Genomic DNA, 25,861 nt, shown 5'->3' with positions numbered 1-25,861 from the left:
CTACACCTCACTTGGGAAGCAGGAAGCTCACCTGCTCAGGAAGACTAGTCTTAGCATTTTACGGAGAAACCTAAAAACCTTCCTTCTTAAGCCCCAAACTCCAGATTGACTTTCTAACTCTTCCTCTGTCTTGTGTGGTTACGTGGTTGCTTCTGAAACGAATACTAGCCTTCTTGTTCTTCACAGCTCTTCCAGAGCTGAACAAGTGGTTTGGAGAGTCATCTCAGCAGATAGACAGCAGAAATAGTGGGAAGAGGGTGGGAGATGCAGCCTGACTGTGGTGTTATCTGGTCACTGTTTTCGAAATTTTTTCCTACTATAACAATACCAGATACTACTCCAACACTGTAAACTGATCACATTTTAAGCGAGAATTCTCCATGCTGTTTTTTTCTGGACACTGTCCTCACATTCTTTGCTGGAAAAGTAGGAATCTACATTATTTTGACTTTAAGTCCAGCAACCCTTTTATACCAACAGACTATGTTTCTACTCTAGATTTTAATTTTTCTATTCCTTTTAATTCAGAAAAGCCATGAGTGACTGTGGCGAGGCATAACAATAAGTCTCAGCACCATTGATCATCCTTTCCCAAGCGCTTCCTCAGAATGTTTTGGTAACTACGTTTTATGTGGTCTCCATACTACACCATTTAGTTTTTAAAAAGAAGCAGATTAAGGGGAGGTCCTGTTAAACTGAAGGCAGAAGCTATCAGACTTTGTCTAACTCAGGGTGTTTCTTTATGACAACTCAGGCACAAAGACGATTTTTTTTTTTTCTTGTCATAGATATTTTGTGAAGCAACACTGAGGAGGCCAAGTGTCGTGTACAAACATTTAGCAGCTACATAAAGTGAAATTGAAGAGTTACTGAGCCCAGCATCCCATTTGGCAATGGTCAGGAAGAGCTACTCTTGAACCAGCACAAGAAGAGGGACTTGTGGTAGTACCCTCTAAACCACCACTCACCTGCAGGGCAGGGACTTCCTCTGCCAGGGATGCTGCACGGTGCTAAGGCGTAGGAACAGCAGCCAACGTCACAGCATCACAGAGAGTACTACACAAAAACTACTCCGAATTTCCTCTTTCTAAGAGGCCAGTTTAAGTTGCCAGTGAAAGCATTAGCTACGTAAATGGAACAGAGCCATCTACAAGCCCTGATTCACCTCCACAACCCTTAGCAGTTAGTGTCACAGTGAAATTCCCCACAGCAAGAGTAAACTTCCGTCATATTTTTTTGTAGCATTCAACAACTTATTTATTCAGTGGTGAGCAGTCCTAGGTGAGCAAAGAAAGCCCTGTCTGGAAAAAATAAAACCAAGAGTAAGTGGAAAAAAAAAAAACCAAACAAAAAAACCCCACAAAACAAAAACCACCAAAGACAAAACCATTCCAACTCCAACACCTCACATGATCTACTACCTTGTAGGGATCAAAATGTGTTGTCCACACATTCAGCTGCACAACTAATCCTCAATGAACTCTCCTTCCTCAAAAACTTATTTTCCCATTGTTCTAAAAGACTCATCCTGAACTACTTCATCTTCAGCTGATCTTTGTTCAGCTACTCTGTGTAGAAAAAAGTAATGCTAAAGACATGAAAAGATTTTTTTAACCCAATCAGTCTATGGATGGGGACAAAAAGTAAGACATCCAAATCCTAGGGTGGTGGGGGGAGGGGTGCAAGACAAAAAAAAAAGTCAGCAAAGAAGGAAAACTGAAGGAAGAACTATTCAGGGTTCTGGATTTTTTTTTTATTTTTTTTTACATTTGAGAACACCTTGCTTTGTCAATTTAATGGTTTTCCCTTGTGGTCTGGCATCTTGCTTGTTTGCATTAGTCTTTCATACAGAAAAATGGGGAAAAAAGATTTTCTAACAGGAACACTGATGTCAAAAAGCCAAAAAAGCAGACAGAAACATTAAAGATGAACTACATTTATTGAGTGCATGCCCTTTCCTCCTCCCTATCCCATTTTATATAAGTATCTTCGTAGAGTAGAGAAATAAAACAGCTAAACATAAAAACTACATTTTCACTATAACCTTTCTCGAGCTCAGTCTGGTTTACCTGCACGCATCAAAATGAAGAAGTGACCTGTCATATTCAGAAACAGTCATGCCATTTTGCATTTAAAAAAAACCCTAACACATGTTTGGCAGTAAAAAAAAAAATGTTCTTTTTACTTTTTTTGTTTCTATCATTCCGTTGTGCCTCTCTCTGCTCTTTCAAAAGCAGAGCTCCTGCTCCAGTACTTACAATACACATAGCTTCTGAGGACCAATTTTTGAGTCTCTTTACATACGCCTACGGGGCGGGGAGCAGCGTGGGCTCTCTCTAAGTTGATAGGAACTGAGCCAACTTTGATCCAGAAGCAGTGGAAGGAAGGCTAACTCTGAACCATCATTCTGCTTCTCCGTGCAATTAACATTCCCCTGGTACTATTTTCCTCACCTCAACAGCAAAGTTTTATGTGAAGTGTTCCTCTATTTCATGTGATGATGGAGACTGATTTACAAAGCACATATTTGACAAGATCTTCCTCTGTGCAAACTGGTCTAGTCTCCTCTCTCACCGCTCCTGTTACATCCCACTTCAAGTGAGTAAGGTTAGATGTCATTACTATTGAATGTACAAAATAGTTATGCTAACAACCAATTAGTAACTTTACATTTACATACAGTGTTTTCAGCGGAGTTTTACTGTGTTATAACAGACACATCATTTCCCCTTCATTAAAGAAGGATTTTAAATTAAACTTCCTGAAAATATCTGAAATATCTTCAAAATCAATAGCTTTCTGAGACAAACCCCCCTCTCAAAACAGCAAATGGGAAATTTGCTATTGCTACATACACTTTTGCCAGCTTAAAGCCATGAAAAGTACTACTGCTCTATGAATTTTCAGAGACTGAAAATGCCAGAAGAGTTGCAGAATCCATCTAAAATGAAGGGAACTGCAAAAATTTTGTCATTGCAGGAACTGTTTTCACTCCCTGTTTCTGTCAGAAGGGGAACAGGCTACAAACATTTCAACATCTGTCTCGGAAAGAGCAGCAGGCTTTTCCAAGGCTTTTATACTACTAAATCAGAAAAGGCAAGTTCCACATGGGGCTCCTGAAATCTCCAGCCCCATACAAAAGGGACCGGCATAGCTGTGCTGACTGCTGCCCTCCCTGAGCTTCCACACTGACTCCACAATTCACAAAGCCAAGCTGGGCACCCAAAAAGGCAGAAGCAAGAGCACACTCCACCTACAAAACACGATGCGTAGGTGGCATCTGTTTGAGCCGGTGGAGGAGCTAAAACAATGCGTCTCTGTCAAAGCAGTGCTGCACTTTGGTGAATCAGTCCCACAAAAAGATGGTGTGACAGCACATGATCCTCCTGGGTTGGGCCCTCCAGACTCTGGCATCATCACACCACCACCATTCACACTGTCCAGTGATGAGGGCAGATCGCACAAGCTGGGCCTGGAACAAGAACTACCTCAGGACTCCAGCCTGCAGTGCTGGGCTGAAGTCACATTATTTCCCTCTCCCCTGTTCTCAGGAAGTTTGTGCTCTTGGAAGCCAAGTTGAGAGCGAGCAAGAGCACAATCCATCCTCCACCAGTCAGTCCTTGCAGATGAGAAATGGAGGTCTGAATCCTCCTTCATCTGTACTGAAGCCTCCTAAACCCCAGACAAGTGTTCCAGCCTGCTCATGAATGCCTCTTCCAACAGTGCTTCCATGAAAACTGAGCTAGAGGTTTGGAGGTTTTTTTTTTTTCAAGGAAGGCTGGACGTACTCATTATACATGGTGCATCATGTAAGCATCTCCAGGTATAAGCAAAACCTTTCCTACACCTCTTAATAAACTTCCACTAGTTTTATGAGAAGCCTCTCCGAAGTCAGACCTAGAAAAACTCTGGAACAAATCTGTTAGTACAAAGCAAGGGAGAGTGGCTTTGGTAAACAGACAGCTATGCAGCAAAGCCTGGACTCACGCCTGTTTCCTGCGGCTTCTCTGGGTGCCCAGGGCAAACATTTAAGAAGATTCCCCACCAGTCACTATACATAAACCACAGTCCTCACCTAAAGAACTCCACAAGGGCCAGGGACACGTGCAGATCTCCCAGGAATATCCTGTTAGCACCTGGAAGACCACGATTTTAAGTTGAAAGAAAGAAGGCTTAGGAGGAGGAGGAGGAGTAAAGAGTGGGAGAAGCTCAGGGTAAGCTCCATGGCCACAGCAGCCTTGGGGGTCACCAGTTTCAGCACACTTTAGGAGACTGTGCTGTAGCGTCAGGATCCCTTGGCCAGGGTGGACCATCCAGCAAGGAATGGCTAGTACGGCCCACAGCTGGTATTTCGGTGCCTCAGATAAACACAGCAGTTACTTACTCTATTACCAGAGTCTTCACCTGCTACACAGATCAACTCTATATTCTGCTTCAAGACTTCTGAACCAAAGGGAACTACAAGCTGCCAGGTCAGTAAGAAGACAGCAAAACCAATGCAGTGAAACTATTCCTCTGCTCTTCTTTTGGCCTGCTACTGTAGGTGTTTGACCCTCATGTCAGGAGAAATTAAACCAAGGGTGTTCTGACACAGTTGGTAATTGGACTCTGACTCAGCTTCACAGTCAATTTGTTGCATACAATTACCAGGGCTGTTCAAAGAGGTATTAACATTCCTGTACAAAACAGGACTTTGTAGTACAGGTCTTTTGCTGGTCACAACCACCACCACACACTTTGCCTCTAAGGTTCCCCACTTTCTAAGATCCCAGATCTGCCCGAGGACCATGTACGGTTTTCTAGAGCTCTACTTCCATGAGGTCTGTATTCTGCTAGGTTGCTCTTCTTATAAAGAATCATCGGGTCATTTATACCAAAAAGCGGAAGCCAGAGAGAACACTATGGAGTTAGTCACATACATGGTTTAAAAAGGCTCATGAGAATGAAGAGTGTGGGGGAGCAGATATTTTCATGAGAAAGAAGCATAATCCAAACTTCTTTTGTAATGCTGGTATAAAAATCATAACAAAACCAGCAGTTTTGAAAGCCCCTAGAGACTCCCCGCCACAGTCTGCCGTACCGAGTGGAACGCAAAACCCTTGTGGGAGAGGACTTTATTTCCTCCTAAAGCTCTTCATCCTCATGCGGCATTTCTTCTGTTTACCAGTTCATGACTAACCTTCTTCTCTAACAGTCACCTGGTTTGTTTACTCTTAGCTGCTGCTACCACCAATTCCTCTTCCCTGAGCTGCTAACATTAGCACTGCAAAAGGTCTGAACATCCTTGAATGAGAATTAGCTAATACTTCACGTAATACACAGGATGCATACATGCTTACAAAGCACCTTGCAGCACCAGGACCACAGTGCTGACATCTGCAAAACTGCCCTCCATATGCAGGCACAAACAGTCACGGGAAGAAAAGCAGAACATGTACTTCAATGAGGTGCAAACTCAAAAAGATATTGCCTATCATTTTCTCTTTCAAATGCAAGAACAGCAAGCAATTTTTTATTCCTTGTTTAGACACAACCAGGTTTTGAAATGGAAGCACTAAAACCACTACTTACCTTAGCAGATGAATCTAGCTGCCCCAGCACAGAAGTTGCCTCCCAAACCTGAACCCTCAGCTAGCACCACGGCAAGTGTTCACATGCATTAAAAACAAGGTTACGTAATACACAAAATCCTTCAGCAATGGATGACTCTGGTGGCAACAGCTCCAAGACAAAGCTTTATCGAGCCACGTGCTTTCGGAGGTCCAGCAGACTGAGCTTTTTGCACTTTTCATTCAGTAGGAGTTCAAACCTTGCTCTGCAGGAGCCCACCCCGATACCACAGACTCACCAAACCCAACACGCACTGAATGTTCTCAGCATTCCTGTCCTATGGCTCAGAAGGAGCCATTACATTACAGAGATTAAGACCATTCCTGCACAGACAGGAAAAGCAACTTTAGCCCTTCTGGTTGGAAGAGTCAGCTGATCCCTCCCTTGCTTAAGACATCACTATCCCAGATCCCTTCCTCCTTGTGCCTCATCCTCCTGCCAACCTGCAGCTTAAACCCCTCGCATTTCCAGTCTCATTTTATTTGCATTTACAGCTATGCAACACACATAAGCAATTCCTCTCCATCTTCACCTCTCCGGATGTTTAGATCTCTTCACTAGGGAAGAGATGCATCTGGCATTTTAGATTAAGATACTATCCCTTTACTGACAACTGTTTCTCTCCTAACTACTTGCCCTAGATTTCCTCTGCAGCTTGTAGAAGCTACAGTTAGGTTTGGGATGCGTTTCACGGAAAACACTACTGAGCCAAACTGGACCTTTCACTTGTGCCCACTAATGGCTGAATGAAGTTTAGAGAGGGCTAACAGTTTGCTATTCCTTTAGCCAGGCACTTGCAACTACAAATCTACACTGACTTGTAGCTATGTTGTGTATGTGTATTATTATATAAACATATAGCTGGGAGGAAATCTCTCCTCTTTAAATCTCCTGGCTAAGAACACACCTATACAAATAAGAGGTAGAGAAGAGGCAAAAATAAAGTTACAGGATCAGGCTGACAGTCGTTAGAAATCCAACACATTAAAAAACAAATCCACGGAACTTTAAATATTTCCCCCACATAATAGCAGTTGCTCTGATTTTTGCACACCTAGCTGGAGGAAATGGAGTAAGAGGAAGTGGCAAACGGTTTACGTAAAAATACAACTACAGCAAGGTGTCCTTAAGGAATATCATAATTAAAATTAGTATGCAAATACAGTTGAGTGAGCAGCCTTCTTAATTAGCACCTATTGCAGCAATTGGATTTTTAAAAAATAATAATCAGGCTTTCTTCCAAGGGCAAATTAAAGTAAACAAAATGCACATTTCAGGAATGTTTTTCTGCTCACCATCAGTTCACTTTTGAGAAGAACAAAAATAACAAAGCATTTTTAGTATCAAAAAAAACCAACAAAATCAGAACAACGCAAAAGAGAAGGAGGAAGAAAATAGAATAATACACGAGTTACAACCAACTTGCTTGGACAACACTACAACTGCAGCTACAGCAATCTTCAGCTTGGGTGAAGAACACTTGACCTAGCGCTAAGGGCTGGAGACGCCCAGGACTGACCCAAGCCACTCAGCTGCATTGCTCTGTTGGCCTGAATCTCAACCATCTGCTCAAAGTTTACATGAAAGTACAAGCTTTGTTACCCTTCACCTTGCTACAAAGGTCTGTGCAAAGGAAAAAAAATTAAGCTACAAGTGGTAACACAGTTGATCAGAAGTTTTTCAAACTACATTAAGAACCAAAAGAGTGAAAAATATTTTAAAATATTCACTAACATGTACACCCCATGTAGTTACTGTCACCACATACTGAGGACTGAGAACGGATTCACCAACCTTGGAAGTGTTTTGGAGCCACAACATGTTTTTATAGCAAAAAACATGTCCTAGTTCAAACCGGAAACCAGTTCTGGGAAGTCCTACTGTTTCTGTTACACATCCAATTACATCAGGAAATAAGAAATGTCCCATCTAGTTTAAAAAACAATTTGATAACAAGCTTAAGCAATATGTCTCTGGGGATGGAAGGAATATGTGATAACTCTACACTGCACAGTTAAATAAGAATTCAAATAAATCACTGAAACCAACAAGGCAAGCCAAACAGAGCTTTCAATTTTTGCTGGGTATTCCAGTTATGATACCTCTTCCAGATGCCAGTGGAAGCTGATAGCAGCTCACTATAAATTCTTGCCCAATCTTCTTTATCATGCCTCCCTTTTCATATACAAGGAAAAAAAGTATCACAGAAATGTCACCAATGATAAAAAAGTCAAAGAAAATTAATTCCAAATCCTTGAGAACATGCTGAAGACAAAACACAAGTCTTATTGTTAGATTAGAATCTAGAAATTGAATAGAATCTATAGCCTTGCTATTTCCACTCCTTAGAAAATATCTCACAAGCTTCAAACACATAAAAACAACCCCCATATTCTGAAGTTCAGAAATAATCCATTAAAATGACATTTTGGGAAGTAACTGAGCAAGAATTCTTGTTGACTTATTACAGAGATCTCTACTTCTATCAAGTTAAAGGAATGTTCTTCTCCCATTTTTTCCCGTTTCAACTATCCTATCTTACAAGTCAGCAGTTCAGACCTGCTGAGATAAAATCCCAAAAGCCTTACGGGTGCCGCTAGCCATGAATGACAATTTTGTCTCATAAATACGTATTATACACACAGACACAAAACCAAACAAGTAACACTTGAAAGCTACAGATACTCTTATCTGTATTTCTTATAGCACTTACCATCAAGTCATATACTGTTAAGAGATGTGTTTTAAGCCGAATTACTTGTTGAAACAGTTGCCAAGGAAATGCATTGGTCATCCCTTCAGAAATCTCTTCCTTCTTACAATTACTACTAGACAAAACACACCTATTGCAACCACATTAAGTTTGAGTTAATTCTAAGATAACCTGGAGATGTCAATACCAGGGCTTGAACCAAGCAGCTTTTGTCATGTAGTGAGGTATGTTCTGAGGAATGCAACGAGGGAAAAAATATTCAAGTGACCCAGAAACCTTGGGAAGGCTTTTAAGAAGAGCTGGAGATGCGTGCACACGAGCAGGGCTACGACCTTGTTGGCATCACGAGACGTGGTGAGACGACTCGTACGACTGGAGCATCAACATGGAGGGGTATAGGCTTTTTAGAAAGGACAGGAAGGGGAGACGAGGAGGGGGTGTCGCTCTCTAGGTCAGCAACTGGCTGGAGTGCGTGGAGCTCCGCCTGGGGATGGAGGAGGAGCTGACAGAGAGCTTACGGGTCAACATTAGAGGACAGGGACTTTACGGTGGGGGTCTGTTACAGGCCGCCTGGCCAGGAGGACAGAGCAGATGAGGCACTCTATAGCCAGATAGGAGCAGCCTCACGGTCACAAGCCCTCGTCCTCATGGGGGACTTCAACCACCCTGACATCTGTTGGAGAGACAACACGGCAGGGCACAGGCAGTCCAGGAGGTTCCTGGAATGCGTGGATGATAACTTCCTCCTGCAGGCGATAGAGGAGCCAACAAGGAGGGGTGCCATGCTCGACCTTGTGCTCATCAACAGGGAGGGGCTGGTGGGGGATGTGAAACTAAAGGACAGCCTTGGCTGCAGTGACCAAGATACGGTGGAGTTCAAGATCCATGGGACAGCAAGGAAACTACATGGCAAGCTCTCAGCCCTAGACTTCAAGAAGGTGGACTTCGGCCTCTTCAGGGACCTGATGGGCAAAGTGCCATGGGAGGCGGCCCTGGAGGGAAGAAGGGCCCAGGAAAGTTGGTCCACATTCAAGGAGCACCTCCTCCAAGCTCAGCAGAGGTGCATCCCAATGAAGAACAAGTCGGGCAAAAAGGCCAGGAGGCCAGCGTGGATGAGGAAGGAGCTCCTGGACCAACTGAAAGTGAGGAGGAAAGCCTACAGAGGGTGGAAACGGAGACAGGTAGCCTGGGAGGATTACAAAGAGGCTGTGCAAGTGGCCAGGGATCGGGTAAGGAAGGCTAAAGCCCTGACGGAACTGAATCTGGCCAGGGATATAAAAAGCAATAAGCAAAGCTTCTATAGGTATGTAGGGAACAAAAGAAAGTCCAAGGACAACGTAGGCCCCCTCTTGAATGAAACTGGTGTCCTGCTTACCCGGGATGTGGAGAAGGCTAAGGTACTCAATGACTTTTTTGCCTCAGTCTTCACCAGTAAGGGCTCTTGTCTCACCACCCAAGCTGTGGAAGGCACAAGCAGGGACTGCAAGGATGAATGGCCCACTGCACTCGAAGAGCAGGTTCGGCATCATCTGAGGAACTTGAAGGTGCACAAGTCCATGGGACCTGATGAGATCCATCCGCGGATCCTGAGGGAACTGGCGGATGAAGTTGCCAAGCCACTGGCCATTGTATTTGAGAAGTCGTGGTGGTCTGGTGAGGTCCCTGATAACAGAGGGAACATAACCCTCATTTTTAAAAAGGGGAATAAGGAGGACCTGGGCAACTACAGGCCAGTCAGCCTCACCTCTGTGCCTGGCAAGGAGCAGATTCTCCTGGAAACCATGCTAAGGCACATGGAGAGCAAGGAGGTGGTTGGTGACAGCCAACATGGCTTCACCAAGGGCAGATCATGCTTGACCAATTTGGTGGCCTTCAATGACAGGGTGACAACATTGGTGGACAAGGGACGAGCAATGGATATCATCTGCCTGGACTTGTGCAAAGCTTTTGACACTGTCCCGCATGACATCCTTCTCTCTAAACTAGAGAGGCATGGGTTTGATGGACGGACCACTCGGTGGATAAGGAGTTGGCTGGATGGCCGCACTCAGAAAGTGGTGGTCAACGGCTCAATGTCCATGTGGAGACCGGTCATGAGTGGCGTCCCTCAGGGGTCCGTGTTGGGCCCGGCCCTGTTCAACATCTTTGTCGGTGACATGGACAGTGGGATAGAGTGCACCCTCAGCAAGTTCGCTGATGACACCAAGCTGTGTGGTGCCATCAACACGCTGGAGGGGAGGGATGCCATCCAGAGAGACCTTGACAGGCTGGAGAGGTGGGCCCGTGCCAACCTCATGAAGTTCAGCCAGGCCAAGTGCAAGGTCCTGCACCTGGGTCGTGGCAATCCCAGGCACAAGTACAGGTTGGGCAGAGAATGGATTGAGAGCAGCCCTGAGGAGAAGGACTTGGGAGTGCTGGCGGATGAGAAGCTTAACATGAGCCGGCAATGCTCGCTTGTGGCCCAGAAGGCCAACCGCATCCTGGGCTGCATCAAGACGAGCGTGGCCAGAGGTCGAGGGAGGTGATTCTCCCCCTCTACTCTGCCCTGGTGAGACCCCACCTGGAGTACTGTGTCCAGTTCTGGAGCCCCCAACATAAGAAGGACATGGACCAGTTGGAGAAGGTCCAGAGGAGGGCCACGAAGATGATAAGAGGGCTGAAGCACCTGTCCTATGAGGACAGGCTGAGAGAGTTGGGGCTGTTCAGCCTGGAGAAGAGGAAGCTCCAGGGAGACCTTATAGCAGCCTTCCAATACCTCAAGGGGGCCTACAAGAAAGACGGGGAAAGGCTGTTCACTAGGGCCTGTTGTGATAGGACGAGGGGTAATGGTTTTAAGATAGAGGAAGGTAGATTTAGATTGGATATTAGGAAAAAAATTTTTTACAATGCAATTTGTAGAACACTGGAACAGGTTGCCCAGAGAGGTGGTGGATGCCCCATCCCTGGAAACGTTCAAGGCCAGGTTGGATGGGGCTCTGAGCAACCTGATCTAGTCGGGGATGTCCCTGCTCCTTGCAGAGGGGTTGGACTAGACGACCTTTGAGGGTCCTTCCAACTCTAACCATTCTATAATTCTATGACTCTAAGTTCCTCCTAGAGAAGCATGAGCCCACCTCAAAACTCTGATGCCAACTTCTGCAGTTTAAAGAAGCCTTATTTCCGAAGGGTCAAGCCATTCCTTTCCACAGAGTATTAATTTTATACTTACGTAAAAAGTGTTTTTCCAGTAAGGCTATTTCCAGGTGACCTTTGATCTCATTCAGTCTGTCAGATTCCGTTCTGTTAAAATCCTGGACTCCTGAAGCCATGATGATGGTCCCTGGACCAGCCTATAAGAAAGTCAGAACACACTGACAGCTCAGAGGCACATTTTTTTCATCATTTAAACACATCAACTTACTTCTGGGGCAGTAAAGAAACAGCCATGTGATAAACACGCAAATATCAACAACTCTGTATACCTCTTATTCAGCATTAAACTACCAAAATGAGTGAAAGCTGATCAAATGCACAGCATCTCTCCCACGTGAGTTTACAGAATGCACTTCTGTAGACCTGAGGGAGTTAAAGAAAAAGTTTTTTTTTCCTCCCCCTTACCAGTTCTGCTGCATTGTCATTTAGCCTTTCTTCTGCTGATTTAAAAGGCATATCTACATTACCTCTCCTCTTCTCCCACTCGAGGAATGGTCCATGCAAGGTGTTTTACATATAAAATTGTGAAGCTAGCAAAAGTAATACTTTTCCAGATATTCACCAGGTTATCAGAAAATAGATATTGTATATTTTAACATCCATTTACAGATGTGTAATTCTGAAGAGTGCGGTCTCTCTGCAAGAAAGATCAGTGCAGAGGACCGCCGCTCTATCACCTCCCGGACTGCCCAGTTACTGCCGAAGGATGCGGTTGGTGCCCTGAAGCTCATCCTGGCAGAGCAGGAGAAGGAGGAGTAAGGAGATTATGTGTCTCAATTGATTTACCAGCACTCCCTGAATGAATTCAGCACTAGAAATACACAAGAATTAAAGCACAACTTGATTAGTTAAGAGAAGCGGTGACAACTGGCACGTTCACAAAGGGAGCACAGAAAAACCCCAAGCCCACACAGCAGAAGGCAGGTGATGCAGTCCTTCTCCCATGAAGTGGACATTTTCGGACAGCAAGAGAAGGGATGGGTGAGGGCATCTCCCAGGTAATGGCTGTTCAGGCACTGTGTGCAGTCCCCACCAGGTACTGAAAAGTCTGTCAACATGAATTCTAGGAGCTTCTCCAACACCTGACACTCAAAACCAAAGTGCTAGATTACAGAAGTCTACATCTAAGACACGATCTCAAGACAAAAAGAGATTTCTTTACCTATACTAAGCATTCCCTTACCCCTTGTTTGAGCTCTGAAATATAGGACCTGTATTGCCTTCAAAAGTCAGCTTGCGTATATTTAACCATGACAGCTTAAATTACATAGATATATAAATTCAATTAATTTACAAGAGTTAATTAAAAGACATTTCCTATGATTTACGCAAGATGTACTGAAAGTTCACTGACAGTAAAGTACTTTCACTGTTGTGAATGATTTGCACTTTTAAAATAAAATCATGTGGAGATACCTGTTAAACATCTGTTTTCTTGGTTGAGCTGAACAGATGCTGAGTTTAAGCCTCAGAATTTGCCTATACAGGCAAATTAGCACTCTGCAGGCATTTACTGCATGGCATTTACCTGGTATCAAATCCCCACCTGGGCTTCTTCAAGGCAGTGCCAGGTAGAGATGCTATTTCCAGTTCTGAAAGCAGCACAGTTACGCCCACACAGCACTCTCCCAGCACTGCCAGCCCTGATGAGGAGCAGAAGCCGTTGGCAAAGCAGCAGTCCTGTGTGCTTCACATTTTGGAGCCAGCATGAACCGTGGCATAGCAGAGACAGACATACCCCAGGGCAGTCCTCACACAGGGAGCTGCAGCACACATCCTCATCCTCCTCCTCCCCGTGCTCCAGATTTCCTGTTCACACCTGCCTTTAGCCAGAGAGGTGCAGTACCACATGCCACTTGTAGCCACTGCTGAAGAGTAACAGCTGTCTGTTTGCAAATGAGCACGGGATGGCAATTAACCTCTGTGCTGGTTTCTTATCTACAGAGCTAGGTCGTATTTATTTACACTGGAAGATTTAGTGTTGTCACCTGCCAGACACTTGGAGAGCCCCAAGGAGGAAAGCATGGCTGAGGTCAAACAGCAGCAGCCTTACAATACGCTCTACAGCCAGGCTAAAGGAAAGTGTTGTTAAAATACAGATCGCTGGCCAGGCATTAAAGCATGGCTTTCTGTGTTGTATATCCACATCTGGTACAAAGGGACAATCCCTCCTCTTAGCACACAGGAGTTCATACGGAGCTGTCTAAAGAAACAGTGCCACTGCCTAAAAGTAAATAAATAGAAAAACAAATAAAATCACATACAGGTCAAAGAGCAAGATGCTGTACTCATCAGGAATGCTCCTGGGCTCTGCACATGCATTTGGTTTGCATGGCAAGGTTTTGATAGCGGAGAGAGGCTACAGGGGCAGTTTCTGTGAGAAGCTGCTAGAAGCTTCCCCCATGTCCAACAGAGCCGATGCCAGCCAGCTCCAAGATGGACCTGCCGCTGGCCAAGGCCAAGCCAGTCAGCAATAGTAGCAGTACCTCCGGGATAACAGATTTAAGAAGGGGAAAAAAACCAAACTGGGCAACAGCAGTCAGAGAGAGGAGGGAGAATGTGTGAGACAAACAACTCTGCAGACACCAAGGTCAGTGCAGAAGGAGGAGGAGGAGGAGGAGGAAGAGGTGCTCCAGGTGCCCGTGGTGGAGCCCATGGTGAGGCCGGCTGTGCCCCTGCAGCCCATGGAGGCCCATGGAGGAGCAGAGATCCACCTGCAGCCCGTGGAGGACCCCAAGCCAGAGCAGGTGGATGACCAAAGGAGGCTGTGGCCCCATGGAAAGCCTGCGCTGGAGCAGGCTCCTGGCAGAACCTGTGGCCCCATGGAGAGAGGAGCCCAGGCTGGAGCAGGTTTACTGGCAGGACTTGTGACCCCATGGGGGACCCACACTGCAGCAGTCTGTTCCTGAAGGACTGCACCCCGTGGAAGGGACTCAACGCTGGAGCAGGGGAAGAGTTTGAGGAGGAAAGAGTGGCAGAGACAGTGTGCGATGAACTCACTGCAACCCAAAGATAGCACCTGTTTCCTGCCCAATGAGTCCCTGGTCCTCAACCCCATGTTCTGCAGTGGGGACAGGAACACAGCAACTGAGGTGAAGGAGGAGAGGAAGAAGAAAGAGGCTAGCAAATATCTAAGTATATTCAAGTTTTCATCCTCACTGAAGATACTCAAAGTATATCATCAAGAGATGAGCTACATTTCAGAAATCTATCAAGAGAAGCAGCTCTACTCTTCCTTCTTCAGAGATAGTAAGTCTTTCATTAAAGCCCAGGATACTTTGACTGTGCCTCCTCAGAAGCAGGAAAAAGCAAAAGATGCCTTGAACTGGGGAATGAGCGATATGGGTGAACAGGACTCTTTCTGAATGTTTCCAAATGTCTGTATCTGCTAAAGCATTGGACCCAAGAAGTCTGACATCAGTTAATGGGTTAAAAATCAGCAGGTAGACATCATTAAACTAACCCCAAAAGGTTACAATGACCTTCTAAATTAGAGAAAAAAGGAAAAAAAAAATCCACTAAGTTAAAACATAAGGCTGCTTGCTAAGAACACTAGGAGCAAGATCATGCAATTATAGTGTAATAATAAAATGGTTAACCAGAGTAGTAAGATACAGAGATACAAATTTGATGGAAAACAAAGCACGCAAATTCAAAAATTAATGACATCATAATGTATTAATGAATAAAAGTTAGAAGCATTCAGAAAACTGAGTGCGTCCAGGATAGTGATAAGGGAGACATTTAAGCAGATGCTTCTTTTGTCCCACAAGATTTTCCCCCACATCAACACACCTTATTGGGTCAAGAAGCGTTAACAGGCTAAAAAGATAATAAATAAGGTCTGTACATTCACTAGAAGTCCACTGCCTGCCTCTGAATCCAAAAAGTACCTCTGTCGGAAGTTAGCACAACTGACTCCACGCACAAGTTAACAAAAACATCATCTTGTATTAATTCCACTGTTAACTGGGTAATGTTTCCTCCTTCTGCTGCCTCTGCAGGCTAGTACTGGGACTCTGGCTGGATTAACTACACTTTCAACTTAACTACAGATGCCCTTTCTTGCTTCTGACTCACAGCACAAGCCTTGAAGGCTTCCACAGATTTCTGCTTTTCCTTCTGCCTCTCTAGCTTTGACAGTATTTGACACAGGAGCCCTCTTAAAATGTTGGCAAGCACTATTGCTTAGCGAAGACCACGTGCAAGGCCTGGCAGTGCCTAAAAAACCAGCAAAATGCCAGAGTTGAGCACAGAGTCAGAGTCAGAGGAGTTAAAGGAAAATTTCTGATGATGACAGATTGCCTCTAACCCATTATCAGAGTTCACAGTTGCTGCTCTAAGTCACATCCAGCTCCAGATCTGAAAACCCAGATCTACCCACGAATGTGTTTTTCAAGCTATCTGCAGTTCAGGCTTTTCATAACAACATCTCCCAACCTGAGAGCTCTCTGCCCTCCCTCCCTCCCTTCCTTCTCAAAATCTCCTTTATCCTGTGAGCCCTGGGATTTTGTTTTGTGCACTGAGCACCGATGCCACCTTCACTGTACAGCCACGGAAAAGGTCTAACTCACTTTTTAACGGAGCAGATGTGGATTTGTCCTCTCCATGTGCAGTACAGTAGATCTTCAACACCACACAGAAACCTAACTGGCCAGCTCCCTCCTTTTATTTTACTTGCACATCATCTGTGGATTATTTTTCTCTAGGAATATCTAACAAAACGCTGGACTCATTTCCAAGTTTGTAATTAAGTTAGAGACAAGGAGTTCTCAAACACGGAGGATGGGGAGCAGCAAGGACACGGCGTGCCAAGCTCAGGGTCATCACCATCCATCCAAGTCACTCCTCAGGGTCTGGCAGTGGCCGGGACACAACATAGGGAAGAAGCAGTTTAAAATACAAAATTTTAATTTACGTTCATTTGAGCAGCAAAGTTGGAGGGGGAAAGTCAGGTAGGGTCTACAGTGATAGGACAAGGCGTAATGGTTTCAAAATAGAGGGAAGTAGATTTAGATTAGATATTAGGAAAAATTTTTTTACAATAAAACTGGTGGAACACTGGAACAGGTTGCCCAGATTGCTGGTGGGTGCCCCATCCCTGGAAATGTTCAAGGCCAGGCTGGATGAGGCTCTGAGCAACCTGATCTAGTCGGGGATGTCCCTGCTCCTTGCAGGGGGGTTGGACTAGATGACCTTTAACGGTCCCTTCCAACCCAAACTATTCTATGATTCTTCAGTAACACAACAAACTATAGAGCTTGTCTAGAGAGGTCATAATCTCCCAAGTTTCTCAACTGACACATCATGTGCATTTTCTTACTTCAAATCGCGAAAGCTTTCCCTGTGGCTGTTGCATTTACCTGCTGTAAGGAAAGGGAAAACCCAACAACACTGCTCAAGAATGAAAGTGTCTGCATGAATAGTTAATCCTTAGTAGCAATTCTGGGAAGCATACCCACATTGGCAAGCTCCTAAAACACAGCTATATTTTACTTTTTTTTTTTTTTTTAAATCTAGTGCTAGCCAGGTTTAGAGACTTCAATATCGTAACTGTAATGTCTGCATCATGCTTTATACCTTTTAAGCATTATAAATGAGGTGACCAATACAGAAGTGTTTAAGGTTTTAATGGACACATCTCAGGAAAAGCCAAACTGTACTGGAACAGCAATTAAATTAATGTTTTCTGTACCACAATAACTCAGATTTAATCCCAGCATGCTGGCAGGGAACTTGCATAAGCAGATTAGACTGCTTTCAGTACAATACGCCAGGTACAAGAGTGCTTCGATTCGCAATGCTTACTGCCAGGTTAGCACAGAACCTCCACAGGCTTAAGCACAAATTTGTTCTTTCCCCACTCTGCTGAAGGGGACGTGATCCTCCTCTGCACTGACTTCATTAATACACCTCTATGTCATACTGAACGTTTTCTCCCTTTTGTAAAAATGGGTCATTGGTCACATGAAGAGTACATAAATTCACCTATAGCACAAAATTACAAGACATAAGTTAAAATGAGGCAAATCAAGCCAGAACTAGCAAATATAAGGACCATTTACGATTTTCAGGACACTGTCCCCCTCCCTGAACATTTGCATCTTACCAAATCAAGTTGCCAGAGCAACCTTTTAAAGCTTTTTTAGGTGCAGAATTGTGATCTAGCAGGAAGGAACTCACGTTGCATATACAGAACAGGGAATTGTGATGGCACTGAATAAAGGGGACTTTCATTACTGAGCAAGCAGCATTACCTGGATTTCCAATGTCACAAGACAAATGCTAATATGTTCACTATTAGGAAACAGGAATGCACCAGGTCACTTGCTCTACCTATTTCGTGACTGTGATGTTTTTGCAAAACAATGCAGAAATAACAGTGCTGCATATAGTGCTGAATGTCTTTGCTTTAAAAAAAAAAAAAAAAAAAAAAAAAAAAAAAAAAAAAACCAACCACCTATGGTAAAGGGGAAAGGGAGGAAAAAAATCTGGGAAGCCATTCAGGAACTGAAAGAGATGCTTAGCAACAAGTTAATTTGTTAACCATCACGGCTATCTTGGCAATGATCTGATCACAATGTCCAAATACCCACAGAGACCTAAGAAAGTACCTACTATCCAAGACATACCCGACATATGCCAGGGCACTTAAATGAGAGGGGGAAAAAGTACCCACACAAGCCAAAAGCCATCTCTAAGTTGAGACCAAACTAGCTAAAATTAAGAGTAAGATACCTTTTGAACAAGATACCTTTCTCAGAAACCACTGAGGAGAATTCAAAGAAAAACAACAAATCTTTCCAACCTCAGGGTTCTCCTACCAGGAGCTAGCTGTGTGCTTTACCCAAACATGAGTTAGTGTGTTTATTATTGAACTAAATAGACAAAGCTCACAGTTTTAAGATAAAGAATATAAGACAACTGCATCTGGCTATCCTTCCTGCCCTTCCACGTGGTGTAAATTTTGCACCTACTAATTCAGGAGGACATGGAAGGTGTTGGGACTGAATGTTCACTTGTTGGAGGTGTTCAACAGAATGCTCTCCTTAGCAGATGGTCAAGGCTCTGCAATCAAACTTCTATGACAAGGCTTTTTACTTTAAAACCTCCATTTGTGGCAAGTTTTTGCATACGCTTGTCAAGTTCAGACACATACATGAAGAAGAGGCACCTCGTGCACATTTCCAAGGGCACTGCGTACCCTTGAGGCACAGTACAGAAGGGTCTTTCATTCATATGACTGTGCTATATTGTTCTAATAGACAGAGATCTTTCTTCAACGGCTCCATAATGATTAATACATCAGACTGAACAGAAACAAAAAAAAACCCCAAACTCCTCCTCCCACCTCCCCCTAAAAAAGAAAGAAGTAGATAGGGGCAGAGATGAAGCCTTTGTCAAGGGAATGGCTGAGAGTAGAGTCAGAGATATCTACGTGTTGCAGACGTAGATAAGGGCACCTGAACTCAATTTTTGCACACCTATATTCAGTTCCAAGCCACCAATCTTGCTCTTTCAAGCCCACGAGTTCTGTACTCAGATTTTAATGGAAACAGTGAAGCAACACAAGTGGCAGCACAGTACAGCTCACATCTAACTTCAATTTACACAGAAGACTTGCACTGCCTTCTGTGTGCTTTTAACAGTTCCCCAAAGGTAATAAACAGGAAGAAACCAACAAGACTTGGTCTTCCTATAATCAGTGTAATAAAAGTATAATGCTAAGTTGCTTACAGAGCCTATAAAAGAAAACCACCCTGCACAAGCAATTTAAGATTTGAGTTTTTGTCACTGAATTAAAAACAACTCAGGCACAATTCAACCATATGACCTCAATACGAAATAGAGACATAATTCAGAATCACCCTGGTCACACAACCTCAGCCACTATTTTAATATTGACTTAAATACACAAGCATTACTTTCTTTACTCCTGGCATCTCTACAGCACAGGGGATTATTTCTTCTCCATTTTATGGATGAGCACAAGCACTTAGTGGGTGGATGCCTGTGCTGTGAGGGCCAAGTGCTAATCTCCTAAACTTCCCATCTAAAATTTTTCCCTTATGTGTCAGACCTCTTTCCTCACATAAGTTTGCTTATTTTGCCCCTATCTGTAACACAGCTGCTGCTTTTAGGCTGTCTCAGCATCTTGCTGGGTTTGAAGCTCCCAAACATCAGGAGCAGGGCAAAACAACAGGTCTGATGCTGTTGCTGCTTTCCTCTCTCCCTTTCTCTCTGTCTTTAAAGAACTCTACTCAACTGTATTCCAAGGACATAGATCCCGACAGCATATTTAACAGTATGTAATCAGACAGAAAGCAAAGTGTTTCTCTTCAAATTACCTTCTCAGCACACTGAGCTCAACAATTTGAGAAAACAGAGGCCATCATTGCAGATGTGTAGCCCTAAGATTTTATAACTAGTCAGAACTGCAGGTTTACCTCAGGCTATTCCCTCAGCCATACCATCCCGGAGCTACTATCCTCCCCAAGAATTTCAGAAAAGAGTATCTAGGGTTTAAGTAGATCTTTCTGTAGCCTCTAGCTCTGCTATCCAGATCCTTCTGGTTAGATACAAAGGGTACTCCCTGCTCTCCACACATAAATGGACATGAACATAAGCCAGTATTTACCTACAAAAAAAACCTCTGAAAATATCATATTGGAAGGACAGCAGCACAGATTAGTCCCAGAATACACAATACATACATCTTAACAGATGACAGATGTCTCCAGTAGAATAAGAGCAAAAGAAAGGCACTCAACAGACCTTCCTTGTCTGAGGAGCCTGAAGTTTTGCATACAACAGACTTTTTGTGACTGAAAAATGCTCTGTCATTACTACTTGTTTGTTCCATGATTATAGGAAAAGAATTGTGGCAAAAGAGCTCCATATAAGCAGGATTGTATGTGATACCATACAAGTCCATTTAAATTTAAAAAACCTAATAGCTACACAACAGGATACAAGCTGCCAATCCCAAAGGAGATCCTTAAGCATATACAGTTTTGAAGTCTTTCAGTTTAACACTTGTGGTGCCTTGTGCTTCTCGAAACAAGCTTTCAGGCAACAGCCTGACCACATTTTGCAGATAAAAACTGTACAGTGAGTGTCCAGATAAGGTGGTACAAATACTGACTTCCAGATCACATTCTATAATACAGTTAAATGGGCGAATTGTAATTTAGATTGTAGCGCTCCAAGCTGAAGAATACACAGACATTTCTTAACAGTTAAAGCAGGATTTGGTTTTTTTACCAATATTTAACTTTTTCTGAAACTGTGCCTTTTTAAAAGGTAGGGCTGTTTGAGTGCTTCTGCTGACAAGCACCAACAAGTTTTGACACTTGAAGAGTCTTGCTCACCTCCTGAAGACGTTTAAACCAGCTCTATGGCATGGAAGCATTGCTGGATACAACACTGCAGTGAAGAACAAGGTGGTGTGACCCTCTAATGAAGCCACCAGAAGTCTTATCCCTACAGTCCTGGCAAGTGCCATTCGAGTAGATCTGACCTTCTCAAATTGAAAATAAGTCTTTCCTGTTCGTTAGCAATTCAACAAAACAAATAAAAAACAGACAGCATGCAGAAGCACATCCAAGGTTAACAAACCCATCAACCCACATTATCGAAAAAGCAATAGGAGGGAGTGGGAACCCTAATACTAATTTGATCTTTCCACAAAATAGAAGCCTATTACTGGAAGCTTACTTCCTAGTCCACAAATCTTCAAGTGTTAAATACAAAATACAGGTACAAAGAATAATTAAAGTTATTTTTTCCATCTGACAACTATATAACATAATATAATGATATTTAAATCAAGTACTTACAGGATCTCTCAGCTCTTCATTGTCTCGAGTTGACGTTCGAGGCATTTTCACCGGGATTTCATCTCCACATTCAGTGTCTGAAGCATTTGGAGACTCTGCTAAATCAAGGAACTCATCTCTCTTGTGACCTCTGAACCTTATTTTATCCAACTTCTTTAGCATGTTCAGCACTGCACTTTTCTGCTTTACCTTAACATGACGGTTGGAGTCTCTGCAAGAAACAAGTCATCAAGGGTACTTTAGAAAGCTTGCAATAAACCTAAATACGCGTATTCTAATCACTTACTACTTTTAACCATCTTTCAAGGACCTTCCTGCCACTGGAGGAAAAATATGCTGCAGCTCTAGCTTTTAACAGGCAGTTTTTTTTCCACAGTGTAACAGATGCATGGCTTGTTTTTCAGTAGTTGATAATTTACCATCTTCCCACACTGTTATGGCCTCTTTCTCATGGCTATTTTTAAAGCAAGTCAGAATGGGCACAAGCTAACAACCTGCACTCCAAGAAGGGATTAGGAAGTCAGTTCCTAACAGGTTACTTCAGGTTACACAAAAAGTTTATCTGGTAAGTCCACATTCTTCAACTTGTGGATTCTTCTAATCAGAGACATGAAAATCCACCAAGCTTCACAACCAATCTCTAATTTCACAGAAAAACCGGAGTAAAAGAGCAGCGAGGCTATCATATCTCCCTACTGCTTCAGGCTGAGAAAACAAAGTACCAAGGGTATATTGAAGAAACCCACCAGACGGATCCATGCTGAAGATCCCATCAAAAACTAGAGATTGTTGAAATCAACCATAAACCACACTCAAATGAACTAAGATTCTTAAAATTACCACTACTGACAATCTGGTATACTCTTTCCTAGATTTCTATTACTCCCTTTGAGACGCAAAAGAGAATCACTTTATTTGTGATGGTGTAGTAGTTCAGCCCCGATCGGGACCAGACTACGCAGTCTCTCTCTCACTCCCCCCACCCTCCGAGGGAATAGGGAGAGATAACATAAGGAAAAACGGCTCGAGGTTTGAGATAAGGACGGGGAGAAAATCCTTAAAGTTACCGTTACGGGCAAAACAGACTCGACTTGGCGAAAACTATTCATTTATTACTACAAACAGCAGGAGAATGAGACAGAGAACAAGATAACCTCCCTCCAACCCTCCCTCTTCCCAACCTTAACATTATCTCTACTACCTTCCCCCCCACCCCTGAGTGGCACAGCGGGGAAGAGGGAACGGGGATTGCAGTCAGTTCATCACGCATTGTTTTACGCCGCTGCTTCATGGTCGGGGGAAGAACTCCTCATATTCCTCCCCTGCTCTGTTGTGGGGTCCCACCCATACGCCACAGTCCTTCATGAAACTGCTCTGTCGTGGGTCATCTCTTCCACGGGGTGCAGTCTCTCCAGAACAGCTGCCCCAGCAGGCCCTCCACGGGCCACAGCTGCCTTCAGGCATCCACCTCCCCCAATGTGGAGTCTTTCAAGGGCTCCAAGTGGATCTCTGCTACTCCATGGACCTTCATGGGCTGCAGGGGGACAACCTGCTCCACCATGGTCGTCACCACAGGCTGCAGGGGAATCTTGGCCAGGAGCCGCATTACTCCTCCCCCTCCTTCTGAACTGACCTTGGCGTCTGCAGCCGTTCCTCTCACAAGAAGAGTTCTTCACAACAGGCTGGCAGACGCCTCTCAGAATCTCTTCACATCATCCAGCTCATCTCCTCTCCACTTCTTGCAGCCAGGCCGGGCTGAGTCGGGCCCAGTCAGCCCCCTGGCGAGAGGCCAGAGAGTGAGGCCTGCAAGGCCCATGAGGCCTGCGCCTCCCCCTCTCCACCTCTGCCCCCGGTCAGCTTCTTCACATCTTCTCTTCTCTCTCTTTTTTTTTTTGTTTTCCCCCTCTTAAATACATTATCGCAGAGGTGATATCACGGAACATTCTGCTACCAGTCGGCTTGGCCTTGACCAGCAGCAGGTCCGCCCTGGGCCCGGCCGAGTCCACTGAACAAAGGGGAGCGACTTCTAGCAGTTTCCTACAGAACCTACCACCTTAGGCCCCCCCTCACTAAACAAAACCACAACAGATGGTTTCACATTTTTTTTTAAAACTAGCATCATCAAAGCTTTACTGTAAGAGAAAAGCACAGTCAGTATTTTTGCAGAACGTGCAGGTGTCACACCATCCTGAGGAACGAGAAATGCCCAGGACATTTTACTTCCAGAGTCAGTATTTGACATGAGCAATACTTAAAATTATAAATCATACTGGGAGAAGCTTTTTACTTTTAAAAAGACAATAGAAGAAAGCTTAATTATGGTATGTAAACTCATTGCAGCTTTCCAAGACACTGCATTGTATCATTTTTGATTTAAACCAGACCTGGCAAATAACTCCAATTCAATGCTCTACACGTATCACGCTCTGTACCAAAAGGTCTAAAGCTCTATCTTTAAAAAAAAAAAAAAAAAAGTTAGTTCCTTGATCCTGCCACTCCAGCAACCTACCGCTCTGGAACCAGACACAATTTTCTCTCCTACAAACTCTGTTCCCCAGCTCAGAGCGTTCCATTTTGATCTTAGAGGTATTTTCCAACCATAATGATTCTATGATTCTGTAATTTGGAGGGTACTGCAATGCTCTCCCAAATGGACTTTGGTAGTGGTAAAAATTTATTTTCAGGCACTGGTTCCCGTTACTATCCTTTTTTCCCCCTACGGTCAACATTAAAAAAAACACGCTTAGCTTCATGGAACATCATATCCCAGGCACTGGTGTGAGATGAAAAAGCAAAAGGCAGATCTAGACACGCGTCACTTCAGGCATATAAACAAAGAGCAAGAAAGAAGAGCCTTTTGCTACTGGCTCCCACAGCCTTTGCACTTCAGGCAACTGTCACCTCCTAACACAAACCTCTTTTCAACAGAGCTCTTCTGTCTTTCCCTCCAGATTCCTTGGATTCTCCACTTACTTTAACACTTCAGCAGTGATTATTCACACCAAGTTCAAACCAGATCATTCCCTTCAAAATGTGCCTTAGTTCACACCTCTGCCAAGGTTTATTAGCACCATTCACTTAAACACAGAAGTCTGAAACTAATACACTCAAAACTCTCTATCAGAGATGCTTGAAGTTGCAGCCTTCTGTTCAATATTTCACTTAAAAAGAATCACTTGCGGTAACTCACACGAAGGTTATTTTCTATGAACAGCTTTTCTTTGAAGTTCTATTACTTGTCAAAGCTCAGTTTAAAATAGAAACACTTCTTGTTCATTCATTGACTATTTGACAAAGAAACTTGTCAGCTATCACATCCAGAAGTATCTCTAGGCCCTACTATTAATAGCTACCAGAGAACAAATGTATCAGGGAAGTTTAAACCTCTGATAAGCACCAGCGCAACTGTATCACGCTCCTTCCCATCTCAAAGATCTCCATCTATGTTTAACCAGTTTTACATATCATGTAAGTCACATTTACACCAAAGTATCTGTAAACCAAACCCTGTTTGTTCATCATCCACGCTGTCACTGCTAATGATACAGCTTTGTGAAAAAATAATAAGGACAGCAGAGTGCTGTCCCTTTTCTGGTCAGCACTCATCAGTTAACTCAGGGCTGCAGATGAGCATTGTTGTTCTGGGCAGAATCAGGAGTCCTCACCATTCTGTTAAAGCCACGTTCATCCACCACTCCCCAAAGACCACGGCTTTTTATAGCCTGGCATATAGAATCATAGAATCGTTAGGGTTGGAAGGGACCTTTAAAGGTCATCTAGTCCAACCCCCTGCAAGGAACAGGAACATCTCCAACCAGATCAGGTTGTTCAGAGCCCCAGCCAATCTGGCTTTGCATGTTTCCAGGGATGGGGCATCAACCACCATTCCGGGCAACCTATTCCAGTGTTCCACCATCCTCATTCTAAAAAAATTTTTCCTCATGCCTAGTCTGAATCTACCTCCTATTTTAAAACCATTACCCCTCAACCTTTCACAAACGTTCAATGGACATTTCAAGATCTGAATTCAGTTTTCTCCTTAGAGTGGATTCACATTCACTTATCACAAAAAAAAAGAAGCGAGAGGCAAGAAAAACATCTGGAGACAGAGCAATCTCCAACCCTTCAAGTTTTGCCTTCAGGTAATGAAGAATGAAAGGACCCATGAGGCCGGTGAAAAGGCCCAGCAGTGTAACTGCCTGGGTTGGACACCGTTTGGGACCACAACATCCAGCCTTGTCCTACCACAGTTCATGCATTTCAGCCCTAGTCACAGAATAACCTGGCCAAGAGATGTACCCATGAACACATTTACAGTATTTTTTACTAGCAGAAGTAATGTACCTACCCTTAAGTGTGTTACCACCTGGTCTTTTAAAAATGTAAACCTTTCTTTAAAGCACTAAGAGATCACTCCACTGAACATAGGTTAAATTCTGTAACACAGAGGCTAGCAAAACGAGATGTTATCAGTGTCAATATTTTTAAAGTATGTTCAGAGGGTTGG

At 43.8% G+C, this 25,861-nt stretch overlaps 1 protein-coding gene across 2 annotated transcripts in view; it reads right to left on the bottom strand.

Annotated features, from left to right (window-relative positions):
• GRAMD4 (GRAM domain containing 4) overlaps positions 1 to 25,861 on the bottom strand; it is an 83,762-nt gene that overhangs the window by 36,607 nt on the left and 21,294 nt on the right. For both annotated transcript variants that reach the window (XM_086746854.1, XM_086746863.1), the window contains exons 2-3: positions 21,355 to 21,565; positions 11,532 to 11,652 (exon numbers count right to left, since the gene is read on the bottom strand). In XM_086746854.1, coding sequence (XP_086602980.1) covers positions 11,532 to 11,652; positions 21,355 to 21,565 — 332 coding nt within the window. The remainder of the gene's footprint in view (positions 1 to 11,531; positions 11,653 to 21,354; positions 21,566 to 25,861) is intronic.

Source organism: Chlamydotis macqueenii, chromosome 1, assembly GCF_036417535.1.
Source record: "Chlamydotis macqueenii isolate bChlMac1 chromosome 1, bChlMac1.mat, whole genome shotgun sequence".
NCBI classification, from domain to species: domain Eukaryota; kingdom Metazoa; phylum Chordata; class Aves; order Otidiformes; family Otididae; genus Chlamydotis; species Chlamydotis macqueenii.
The sequence above is the reverse complement of the archived record's forward strand: the minus strand, read 5'-3'. Positions and strand labels throughout refer to the sequence as shown.